Source organism: Rhamphochromis sp. 'chilingali' (genome assembly GCF_963969265.1).
Source record: "Rhamphochromis sp. 'chilingali' genome assembly, chromosome: 6".
NCBI lineage: Eukaryota > Metazoa > Chordata > Actinopteri > Cichliformes > Cichlidae > Rhamphochromis > Rhamphochromis sp. 'chilingali'.
The window spans coordinates 14,799,155-14,812,223 of NC_137933.1; the positions used below are offsets into that span (position 1 = coordinate 14,799,155).

General features: G+C 42.3%; 1 protein-coding gene across 1 annotated transcript; it reads left to right on the forward strand.

Moving 5' to 3' along the window:
* The first annotated feature begins 1,573 nt into the window (after positions 1-1,573).
* Positions 1,574-11,287, forward strand: leo1 (LEO1 homolog, Paf1/RNA polymerase II complex component). Its single transcript, XM_080884863.1, has 14 exons — positions 1,574-1,730; positions 2,884-3,035; positions 3,339-3,619; positions 3,826-4,034; positions 4,302-4,403; positions 4,513-4,607; positions 4,771-4,919; positions 5,028-5,112; positions 5,204-5,298; positions 5,398-5,532; positions 8,065-8,200; positions 10,380-10,572; positions 10,705-10,802; positions 10,993-11,287. The coding sequence occupies exons 1-14, from the start codon at positions 1,673-1,675 to the stop codon at positions 11,104-11,106; spliced, it is 1,902 nt and encodes a 633-aa protein (XP_080740989.1). The 5' UTR covers positions 1,574-1,672; the 3' UTR covers positions 11,107-11,287.
* Positions 11,288-13,069: the final 1,782 nt, after the last annotated feature.

Below are 13,069 nucleotides of genomic sequence, written 5' to 3' on the forward strand. Positions count from 1 at the left end.
GATTGAAGTAACAACAGGAGAGGGAGGGGGAGAGGGTGAGAGAAGAAGAGATAGCTGTGCAAAGATACAGAATAACTCCAACTTTGTCTTTGTCTGATTGTCTGGGCGTCATAGCGGAGGCAAGTGATGTCCAGATAAACTACATCTAAGGACCCAAAGGAAGGAGGCAGCAGCAGGTCTCTCTCTTAAGCATGTATTTTCACTGAATGGTCTTTTCGGTCTGCCAGTGTGTCATGCACTTTTCATGATTAAAGACCTTAGCAAAGAAAAAAAAAGTTGCCGGCTCCAGCTCCTTCGTATCAATATTATTTTTCAGACAGTTTCCCCACGGCTCCACCAATCAGCTCATCTGGATCTGGAGTTTACCGGCATACATCCCATTCACTCTGTCAGTTTTTTCACACTTACTGCTGTTGAGGAAAAACTACACTAAAAGCCATACCTTGCTCAATTGTTTGTACCTTCTTGGCTCACATAAAACTGTACACGCAGTTTTATAAGATGCCTTGTCTGTAACACAAAAACTTCAGCAAAAGATGAGGGTGCTGAGACATGCCTCGGTTCCCTATTTGCTAAAGCTGTTAAGATAAACAGCTCAAGAATTTGAGCTGCACTGAGGCGCAGAGAGGAACATGGCTTTTAATGCAATCAGTTTTTCTTCATTCATCAACACATGCCTGAGAGAGGGTTAACTGGTGTCAGAGCACTTGGCTGTCGTTATGATTTGCTCCAGTGGTGTCAGACATGAGCGCCTTCCTCTAAAAAAACAAAACAATGCAGGGTGGAGCAGGTTTCACATGGATTTTTGCACAGATGTTATCTGAGAGGAAAATAAGCCTCACTGCTTTAGCATCTGGTAATAAACAAAGGTTAATAAAGGCTTACAGATGCTGTCAGGTGGCTCCCAGCACTGACACTGACACAATTCAACCAGTATAGCCAGAAAAAAAACGAAAGACAAACCAGCTGGTAAAATGCACATTCAAACTTAAGCCATAACTAAACACCACTGTAATATTCCTACCAGTGTTTTTGATGCATTCATGAATTCATCAGTCGTTATAGCTCTCCACAGCATCACAACGCCTGCTGTTATAAAGTGAACAATAGCGTCCAGTGTCACACAGCTGCTATTCCCACACACAAAGCCACATTATATGTGTGCCATTGCAGAATTTATTACAGGCAAAGGAAAGTATTTAAAAAGGCTACAGAACAAAGAAAGGAGACCATAAAACACTCCGAATAGCCAGGTTTAAATTTAACCAGACTTTGCTATCTATGTACACGTTTAAAATAAATTACACCCTTTCCTTCTGTTATATCACTGCCTACTTATATATATATATATATATATATATATATATATATATATATATATATATATATATATATATATATATATATATATATATATATATATATATATATATATATATATATGGGGAGAGAGGGGGGGGAGAGGGGGGGGAGAGGGGAGAGACATAACGATGTTTTCATAAAAGTATATATAAACGAATATTCTTTGGTTAGAAGCTAAGCAGGTGTTGTGTCTCCCCCTGGCGGTTGACTAGATTTATTACATCACTTAAGCTCAGCTTGACCCGGATCCAAAATCCTTAAACCCAGTGATTATATCCTGTAGGTCACGTTTTACTACAGTTTGGAAGAAATGGCGGACATGGATGAATTGTTCGGGAGCGATGGGGACAGCGACAACGACCAGCGAGGTAATGTTGCCCGAAACTCGTGGCTTATATTGTTTAATCATCAGTTTGTGCATTTAGATGAGTGCCGCGTTGTGCGCAGCTGCGTAGCAGAGGGGAGCTTTAACGCGAGAGTGAGGTGTGGAACGTTTCGCGGATGTTCGTTATATCGAGGCAGACGTTAATAATGTTAATGTGTTTTAAACGTTGGCTTTAATGGAAACCATCGTGGAGTTCTTTTATCCTTCACCTAGTTTCACTTTTCTTTTTCTTTCTTATTTTCTTTTTCCTTTTAAAAAAAAAATCGGTTTTCAGTGTTTGGATTCACGTGATGTGTCTGAGACGGAGGGCCATGGCTTAAGTTGTTTTGTTGCTGTGGTGCAGGATGTGATCAGCGCTCATGTTTTTTTTTTTTTTAGCAGCACGACTGCAAATATACATTTTAAGACCTTAAAAAAACTTAATTCCCTTATGTCAAAATTAGAATTGTCTTCACGCACAAACTGGTGCAGCACCTAAGTTCACCTACATAATCTTTAATTTCCACAGACTTGCTACTAAAATGATTTTTACAGAAAGAAGAACAGTACGAGAAAACCGTATGACACTGTGTATTTCAGTACTCACTGTTGATACAGCCGTACATAAATAATATTGTGATTGCATCAGATAATCCCATACAAACAATTGTCAGATATAACAGTATTTATTCAAAAAAGGTCTAAATATAATAATATGGGTATTATTCATAAATATATTATGTCTGTATGAGACAAAGTGTGGAAAACCATCAAAGCACTTTGTTGTGTTGATGCTGAAATCTTCTAAAAAGTCTACAAAAAGGAGCTAACTGATATCATCTTTGCTTCTTTTTGTCCAAAAGTAGTTGATAATTGGAAGCTTTTTCTGGCATCACTCGTTTTTTCCATAGAAATACTGTGATTTTGTACCCCAAAGAGACTTAAGGTGGTTATAAATAAATAAATATTATTTCTTTTAAACAGGATTGCCCCCAGCCCTGCTTTGTTTGAACAAAACACTGGTATATGGAGAGTATGAGGATTTAAACAAGCTGAGCTTCACCTTTTTAGTCACACATTTGTAATGTGAGAGGAGTGAGTAACATCTGTTTGGCACTACAAACTAGAATAAATCGGACTGCTTTATCTCTTTGCAGAGTCTGGCTCCGGCTCTGGTTCAGAGTCGGAGCAGGAGAGGCCTCGTTCTGTCAGCAACGCTTCAGGCAGCGGCAGTGACAGCGAGAGGGAGCGGGATGATGATGATGACGAGTACGAAGGCCAGGAGGCCGGCAAGCCCAGCATGAATAAGGTGCATTTTGCAGACATCGTTCAGACAGCCGCCTAATCAGTCGTTCAGCTGTGAATTTAGCCACTGAAAATACTGCTTCAACTTCCACAGTGACCTCAGAGAATTGTATTCCTTTTGTAATGTTAATCTTGCATTGACTTGAGTTAATAAACTTTCAACCTACCTCAAACCATCTAGTATGTTTATCCCACAATGAAGGTGTCCTGTGTCTGCAGTAGAAGGACTGAGGCGTGCGTGTGTGTCTGTGTGACGATACAGTCATGAGCTGCATCTAAACGTACTCATGTGTCTTCTCCGTAACAGGAGCTGTTTGGAGACGACAGTGAGGATGAACAACACAGCGGAAGCGACAACCAGTCTGAGCGCTCAGGGAACCAGTCAGATGCCAGCATGCGCTCAGACCGCGGGGACAACGATCACTCCGACGCAGAGCAGCACAGCGGCTCGGACCGTGACCATCGAGATGAGGATGAAGACGAGGAGGATGGGGGTCACCGGTCGGACGGAGGAAGCCCGGCTGGCAGCGGGATGTCTGGCGGTGGGAGCCCTCGTTCTGACAGGGGCAGCGTTCGCTCAGACAGAAGGTACGACGTCTCACACAGGCTGCAGCTCACCGTTGTTTAACTGAGGTCGTTGATGGCACGGAGATCGGGATGCTAAAATATATCTTTTCCAGTTTGAGAAACGCAATCAGGTCTTTGATCTGTCATAAGGAAGTGGATGGGGGATTAAGTGACTTCCAGAGGAATAAAAATCAGAATATATGTTTACCGTGTTTGTTCTTATTCAGTATGCACAGCGATCCTGGGACTCCGCAGTCGGGCCCGGGCACACCGCACAGTGACGGCGAAGCTTCAGGGAGGGAGAACCAATCGGAAGATGAGAAGTGGGGCGGAGAAGCTAAGAGCGACCAGTCGGAGGACGAGGAGGAGAAACGCCACTACTCTGACGAAGAGGGAGAAAATTCTGATGATGAGGGACCGAGGAACAGGAAATCAGGTACAACCCCCAGGATCTGCCGCTGAGCCAGCCTCCAGGGTTAATCTTTTTACACAGTAAATTTCATGGATTGGGGCCATATGTGAACATTTTATCCCGAGCTTAAAACTCAGAGGTTAATATGAGATTAATTTTTCACACAGACTCTTTGCACGAGGCGATGAACTGTTTTCCTTTACTGTAAGATGTGCGTGGGTGTCCCGTGCCTCCACTATAAACGTGACATGTGGAAAATGATACATAAAATTTCTTGGTTTTGTTTTTCAGAGTCTGCAAAAGGAAGTGACAGCGAAGATGATTTCATAGGACGGAAACCCAAAGCGAAAGCCGCCTCCGATTCCGATTCAGACAGCGATGCTGAAACAAAACGTAAGCCCTAACCTTACTGGGTCAACGTAGCAGCAACGATTTGTCTTTTGTTTCTGCTGCTGAATTTGATATTTTTATGGTACTGAAAGTTATCCGTACTCTTCCGCAGCAAAGAAGGCCGCAGCAGATGACCTGTTCGGAGAAGCGGACGACATCTCTTCAGACAGCGATGCAGAGAAGCCCCCGACCCCGGGCCAGCCCCTGGTATGTGTCTGTTCTCTCACCCTCTGTTCTTCTCTGCACTCATCACACTTTTAAACGAGATCCAAAATCCCCTTTTTCTCTAAGCCTCTCTGAGCTGATCCCTATTGTCATGGGTCACTGGATTATACAGTGTTTGTTCACTTGTTCGTGTGTGTGTGTCTAGGATGCAGAGGATGGTATGGAGGGGGAGCAGGCAGAAGAGGAGCCTGCGCCTGAAACTCGTATTGAAGTAGAGATCCCAAAAGTCAGCACTGACTTGGGATCCGACCTTTATTTTGTCAAGTTGCCCAATTTCCTGTCTGTGGAGCCCAGGTCAGAGCATGTGCAGTGTAGATAGATGGAAAAATTATTTTCACTTGATGATAAGATAATTAGATGTTCTTTGACGCTGTCTTTTCTTTTTCTTTTTTTCCCTTTTAGGCCGTTTGATCCTCAGTACTATGAGGATGAATTTGAGGATGAAGAAATGCTGGATGAAGAGGGGCGGACCAGGCTCAAACTGAAGGTCTGTGTAGATTGGAAATGACGGATGACAGATTTTATTTATTTAGATTTTTTTCCTACGTCACCTGATGTTCATCATCTTCTCCCCACAGGTGGAGAACACAATCCGGTGGAGAGCGAAGAGAGACGAGGAGGGAAATGAAACCCGAGAGAGCAATGCGCGCATTGTCAAATGGTCCGACGGCAGGTGTGTGTTACGTCAGGCTGGATGCCGCGGGGTGCGACACTGCGATCAGGACATAACTCTGTACTTGGCACGCTTTTCAGTCTCCCATTCTTTCCACAGCATGTCCCTCCACCTGGGGAACGAAGTGTTCGATGTTTACAAAGCTCCACTCCAAGGAGACCACAATCACCTTTTCATCCGACAGGGCACCGGGCTGCAGGGACAGGCCGTGTTCAAAACCAAACTCACTTTCAGGTAATGCACTAACATGCCAGTGTGGCTTTGGTAACAGGCTGCTGTTTCCTTTTAGGCACAGACTGAGAGTTGCGAGGGAGACTCCTCCTCCGTCTGGCTCCCTGACAGTAGAATATGTTCTCAACAAACTCCGGGCTACCTCTGCAAACAACAACAACAGCAGCCACAATGGCACCCTTCATTCAGGCTCCATTTAGAAATGTACTGAATGCTTTAAGTCCCCGGATCACCTTGTGCAAGCTGCACAGGTTTCTCCCAGTAAGAACTGTTTAAGCTTCTTAGCGCCCCCCCCCCATCCACCTGAATGTTCTGTCTTTCACCCCACATGGGTCTATGAGGGCAAACCTGCCTCAGTGTGCAACAGGCCTCCGTGTTCCCAAACAGAACATTATTACAGTTTGTTCCCTTGGAGCATTAACATTTGAGTTTTGATTAGGATTAGAACTGCTCAGCGTGCAGATGGTTACAATGCTTTTATTTTCCTTTTAAAAGCACCTTTAACTCTTTTAAAGCCAGAAAATTCACGTTTAAAAAAAAAAAAAATGTGAGCACCTAAAGAACATACTGTATGACAAGACTTCTTCATTCACGAGGTCATTTGATACGACAGTGAACTTAAGGTTACAGATAAATACATTTTCTTAAATAAGCCAAACAGACACATGACTCTGTCATTCACAGCTTCGAGTGGTCTCAGCATCGTGAGTGATTTGTGTTAAATTTAATGCATTTTTAATAAATGCATAGATTATATTTGTGGTGATATTTTCATAAGTCATCATTAAATGAGGGAGCTGAGGCCAGCAGTTAATGTTTGTATTGTAAGAACATTGTTGGGGATCTAATAACGTGAGACACTCGACAACAACAGATGTCTTTGGTGAAGTCAAACGAACACAGTGTGTTCTTTTAATCAAGCAGACATAATTGATGAATTTGTTACGTCATACCTGGCTTAGAATTGGGGGCTTTTTAATGCGCCAGCATTGTTTACATCCATGTACGCCTACTTAATGAGACCACATTTACACTCAACAGCCAGTTTGCTAGGTACATCTTGCTAGTACTGGATTAGACCTCTTTTTGCCATCAGAGCTACTTTAATTCTTTGTGGCAGAGATTCAACAAGGTGCTGGAAACATTCCTCTGAGATTTTGGTCCGTATTGACCTGACAGCTTGAGATGAGTTGAGCTTTGTGACATGGTGTGTTATGCTGCTGGAAGGAGCCATTAAAAGATGGGTACCCTATAGTGTTAAGGGACTGGGCACGGTCAGCAGCAGTAGTAAATAGGCTTTGGTGTTGTGATGCACAGTTGGTACTCTATGGGGTACACGTGCGCCCAACCCCTTTACACCACCACCAGTAGCGCCTTGAACTTTTGATATAAGGCCAGATGGATCCATGCTTTCATGAATTTAATGCCAAATTCTGAACCTGCCATCTGAATGTCACAGGAGAAATCTGGACTCATCAGATCAGGCAGTGTTTTTGTCTTCTGTTGCTCAATTTTGGTGAACCCAGGTGAATTGTAGCCTCTGGTTTCTATTCTTAGCTCACAGGAGCGGCACCCAGCGTGGTCTTTTGCTGCTGTAGCTGCTGCTTACAGGTTTTTATGTGATATTCGTTCAAAGATGCTCTTCTGCATATTTTCTCTTTTTATAAACTTTCCCAGTAAACTCTGGAGATGGTTATGTGGGAAATATCCAGCAGATCAACACTTTGTGAAATAGTCAGGCAGCCCGTGTGGCACCAACAACCATATCACATTCAGAGTTCCCCTCAGATCACCTTTCTTACTCATTCTGATGCTCAGATTGAACTTCAGTAGGTCATCTTGACCATGCTCTGAGTTGCTGCCACGTGATTGGCTGATCATATATTTCTATTAGGGAACAGTCAAACAGGTGTACATAAGAAAATGGCACATTTTGTTTTATTTTTTATTGTGTTTTATTTAATCCACACCTGCTCTCAGTGCTTGTTGCTGTGTAGCCGTGAATCATTGTGAACAGAGATTCCACAGCAGCAGAGTGGGAGTCTCTTTCTTATTAGCAAGACATCACAAAATAACATCAGAGGTTCTCAGTGCAACTTTTAATCTCTATATGGAGCTCATGGAAATGTGTGAAAGCACAGGGCAACATAAAGACCAGCATGTACCTAATGCTGCATGACCTAATAAAGATGACAGTTAGCTATAAATTAGCTTGTGCTTTAGTTTCCTTCTGCATTACATTACTGGCAGGGATATGCTTAACATGCCCTGTGTGCAATGTGTTTGCCCAAGATAGAAATAAAGCGTGCGATATTAAAAACTCCACAAGGTAGATTTAATGAGTGTGGGCTAAAACAGGTTTGGCAGTCGATACTGTGTTTTTCTTTCTGCCTGTTTGCAACACAGAAGTGTGATCTATGTGTTAAAGAAGAAAAGGGAAAAATGTGTGAAAACCTCCCACTCTTAAGAGATTCACTTTTATGAAGACGTACTGGGGAAATGTTATTATTCAGGTTGTTTTTTCTGCACTTCCAGACCCCACTCCACAGACAGCGCCACCCACAGGAAGATGACCCTGTCTCTGGCTGACCGCTGCTCAAAGACACAGAAGATCAGAATCCTTCCCATGGCTGGACGAGATCCCGAGTCCCATCGCAATGAAATGATCAAGGTAGCACGAGCCGTCCGGTGTGGGAATTCTTTTGTTACCACAGAGACCGGAAGAGTGAGATGAGGTCAGCTGTTGACAGGCACCATGGCTGCTTACATAATAATATAACCTGACATGCTTGCATAATGTGGTCACGCAGTGGCGAGTGAAATGGAAACTGAGTCAACCAGTCTAGAGTTCTGGTGATGCGTTTACTGTCGGCTCGAGAAAGACTGCAGATTACATTGTTCTTCACTGTGCAGCATTAGCTTAAAATGGCTTTTAAAACATATAAACACACATTTGTCTCTTTGTATTTTAAACACTCGTGTCCTGCATGATGACGTCTAATGTGTGTCAGTGGGGATTGTGCGAGTTTGAATAATTAACAATAGACGCCCAAATACTAGACATCAATTACGCTTCCCCCATTGTTTGTAGTCAGTACTCCCAGTTGGTGGTTCTTAAGTTATCATAATTACAGTTCAACAGCAACAAGGGTCCGTGCCTTTATACAAGTGTATGCCAGTCTCACATTTCCACAGAATGTGGATTTCAGGTGTAATTTCAGTACACTTCATAGGTCCTTCCCTCTGTTGTGCCTCAAACAGCCCAAACAGGCTGTTTCAGTACCAGCAGCTGAAATCAGGCTGCTTTACTTTTAAGAAAAAAGCATGACATCTGTTAGATGTGGTAGGAGCAGCTAAAATGTAGTAGATGTGGAAAAGGGTGGTAATTGGCGACAGAAATCCTTAAGCTTGCACTAAAGTACAAAAAACACACCAGTAGCCCACAGCACAGTCTTTGTTTATAGGTTTTAAATGTCTTTTAAGTTTCCACAGTTTCTAATCGCTTCTGCAGTGTCATAATTCTGACACTGATCTAGCCTTTGGGCAGACAGTCAAAGCTAATCATAATGGGAGCTTCAGTAGCTGCGCAATGTGTAGATTTCTAGAGCAATGGTGGGCAGAGGGGGCCACAGGTTGTCGTGTACCCACATTAACTGCCCACTCCTGCTCTAAAGCCCATGGGGTGTTGAAGCTGTGGCTCTGGAGATCCATGCAGGAAAAATGGATAAGGAATGCTTTGCTTTACCACCAACACTGCTGGCTTTAGTCAAAATCAAATTGAAACTTTATTTTATTTGCTTTCACTTTATTTTTATTTTTTTTTAAGATATTAGACTGTTATATTTTTTATTTACTATCAAAGTAGCCTCCTTTTGATTGGATTCAGGTAGGACTCAAAGTAAACAGCATTGCTTTTAGTTACCCAAGTCAAGCTTCTGTTTCAAAGTATGCTGAAACAAGCTAATGGATATTTTTTTTTTTCCCCTCTCTTCACAATTGTTTCATTGTTGGTAATAAAAATAAGGACATGATAAATGAATTTGATTAGATTAGAAAACACAGTATTATTGTAATGAAAATGCAAAGTTAAAGCACAAAATACTAATGATCATGAAGAGTAGTCACATGTGGTAAAAGATTTGAAGTATTTAGATATATTAGTAATACTGATGGGCTAAGTTATACACAGTAGACACTTTATTCTGTGAAAGCTGGGAAATTCTTTTGCCACCGCAAACATATGGCAGGTAGCTTAAATAAGTAGGAACATCAAGACTTAAATATGCTTTTTGAGGGTTCAAGAATTGCTTAAAAACGGCTCTTTTGATAGTAAGGTTTGCTATAGACATATTGTAGATGCCTAATAATGTTCAGACTGAGTAAGCGTGTGTTCCTGTTTAAAGTTAAAGGTTATTGAAGCACATTTTTGACTAACTGGCACTAGCTGATTGTCAAACTTAAAATGGGCAGGAGGGCAAATGTTTTAGAAAGTAATTACCCTTTCTCTCGTTTGTCCTTACTCTGCCTGCAGTTGTCCTTTTATTATAGGACAGCTAATTCTGTTTATTCCAGTGAGGAATTGTCATGTTATAGGAATAACAGAACAACAAGCAGGGTAAATGTACTTTAGAGCAAAAACGAATAATAGGCTCATTTCTTATTGTTTTTTTCCAACAAGGCCAGCTTATTGCTTTAAAGGGAAATTAATTAGACTTTTCCCACACCTAACATAAAAAGCGACCTTTTTTCTCAGTGTGTTTGGGGAAAAACAATTAACAACTAAGCAGCTAGAAATTAAATGCCTTGAAATGATTTTTGTATAAATTCGCCACTCGGGTCTGTCTTGGCAGAAAGAGGAGGAGCGGCTGCGAGCCTCCATCCGCAGGGAGTCCCAGCAGAGGAGGATAAGGGAGAAGCAGCATCAGAGAGGCCTGAGCAGTAGCTACCTGGAGCCCGATCGCTATGATGACGAGGAAGAGGGCGAGGAGGCGATCAGCCTTGCAGCCATCAAGAGCAAGTATAAGGGTGGAAGTGGCCTGAGAGGTGAGGATGACTGCGTTTCACATTGACTGCTGTCGTTTTGTTTCTATAATTTTTTTTCCTCGTATGTTGAGACGTGTTTGGGAGTTACAGAGGCCTGATGCACACGCTCTTCTCTTTCTGCCTCACGTACAGAGGAGCGAGCCAGGATCTACTCATCAGACAGTGATGAAGGTTCTGATGACGATAAAGCCCAGAGGCTGATGAAGGCTAAGAAGTTGGACAGTGACGAGGTAGGTGCAGTGATGTGGTTGACAGACAGGGGGCGGTGTGAGGCTGGACACCGTGTAGAAAAAAAGCCAACTTTTCTCATTATCCTTTGTAACTAAGCAGGACAGCAAAAGCTAGACTCTTCAGAGCAGGAAAGCTTTTCTGCACTCACTGTTGAAGTGTAACTGAACGCTGTATGTACTCCTGTCACAGGAGGGCGAGGGATCAGGCAAGAGAAAGGCAGAAGATGACGAGGAAACGGCCACCAAAAAGGCAAAGAAGTATGTCATCAGCGACGAAGAAGACGAGGAAGACGACGAGGAATAATTCATCTTCCCTTATCATTCCACTGTATTATCAGTGCTCAGCCCGCATGGCATATAAACAGCCATATTTTTTGTATATTTTCTTATGACCTGTTTGTGGGTGGCTGTGTCTGTGTGTTTGCTTGTTTATGTTGTGTACAGAAGAGGTGAGAAATAAAACAAAAAACGGTGGTTTTATGTAACCAAAGCTTCTCGAGGCCTCTTCATCTTTTTAACACCATGAATCATATATATATGAATCACGCTGTTGCGATGTTATGAAACAAACTGTTACGTTTCGAGGGGAGGCTGTTAATGGCATAATTGCTGTGGGCTGCCGAAAGATTAAGTTAATGGCATAGAAGCAGCATCTGCCATTTCTGTTCCTCTCCCTCATGTACACACATAATTGACCAGTGTTTTCAGTGCGCTGGTTTAGAGGTGGTGGGGTTTTTTCGTTTTGTTTTGGGTTTTTTGCAGTTCGTGTGAATGTTTCAGGAAAGAACCGGGGAGTGTAGTGTTGTCAGAGGAGGAGACGATGCCAAAACCCACCTGATAGAAGACACAAGAGATTAGAGGATTTGGGGTTTGAGACAAAGGAGCTGTAGTTCTGTGGGAGAAGATCCCCCCCCCCCCCCCCCCCCCCCCCCCTCAATAACCTGCCTGCAGAGGAAGGAGTAGGAATATCTACTTCTTCCTGTACAAGCAGCTGTAGGAAGTCCCAAGCTTTCACTGGCACCCCCTCTGATATTCTAACCCATGCCATTGCTACACCTCTGCTAAACATCCAGCCCTTATAGGGCCTGCTAATAGATACCCTTTTAAATTGTCAACCATAGATCGGTGCCATTATTATTGCCAAATCGTCACAGTTTCAACTGTCAGGACACCAAGGGTTTTAGAAGATGTGAAACCTCACAGGAACCCTGCAGACTTGAATTACATAGTCATATAAACAAAGAAAACATTTTAAATCTCATATTAAAGTGAGATATGACAGCCTGCCTGCAGCTAAATGCTGTAAAAGAAACACTAATTAGTGTTACTATTAGCAAGCTAACCTGGCTTATTATTCTCCAAACTGCATAAACAACCTGTTTGCTTCACTGAGCAATGTGCAGGTTGAGACCAACACAGGCAGCTGCAGCCACTATAACAGTGAAGCATCACTTCAGTTGATTCATGACAGAACCTCTTGAAACATTTACGGCATTTTAGGGTTTTTTTTCTTACATAATTATTTGGCAAATTATATATTTGCCAATGTACTACTAGAGCCTATCTATGATAACCAAGCTTGTTAACTTATTATATAAGTTTTTGTATAAATAAATAAATAAATTTTTATTTATATAGCACCTTTCAAGACAGAATCACAAAGTGCTGCACATAAGATTACAAGTCATAAAAAGATTTAAAAAGAGAAAATAAAACGGGCATAAAATTAACCAAAAGCAGTTTTAAAAAGGTAAGTTTTGAGTTGTTTTTTAAAAACAGCTACTGAGTCCACAGTTCTTAATACTTGGAGTTCCAGAGTCTCGGGGCCACAGTGGCAAAAGCTCTGTCACCCTTAGTCCTCCTCTTAGTATTTTTTATAGCAAGTAAGCCCTGATCAGATGACCTCAGAGACCTGCTAGAGACACAGGGCTGTAGCAGATCAAAGATGTAGGCAGGTGCCAGTCCGTGCACAGCTCTGTAGGTCAAGACCAGGATCTTAAAATCAACTCTAAATTTAACAGGAAGCCATTGTAACTGAGATAATAACGGTGTCACATGTGACTACTTGGAGGATTTTGTCAAAAGTCTAGCTGCAGCGTTTTGCACAACCTGCAGACGATCCAGAGAACCTTTGCTTAGACACATAAACAACGAGTTACAATAGTCCAAGCGTGACGAAATAAAAGCATGTATAGCAATCTCAAGTTCAGAGCGAGATAAAACCGGGCTTAGCCTAGCCACATTTCTTAAATGATAAAAACAAGACC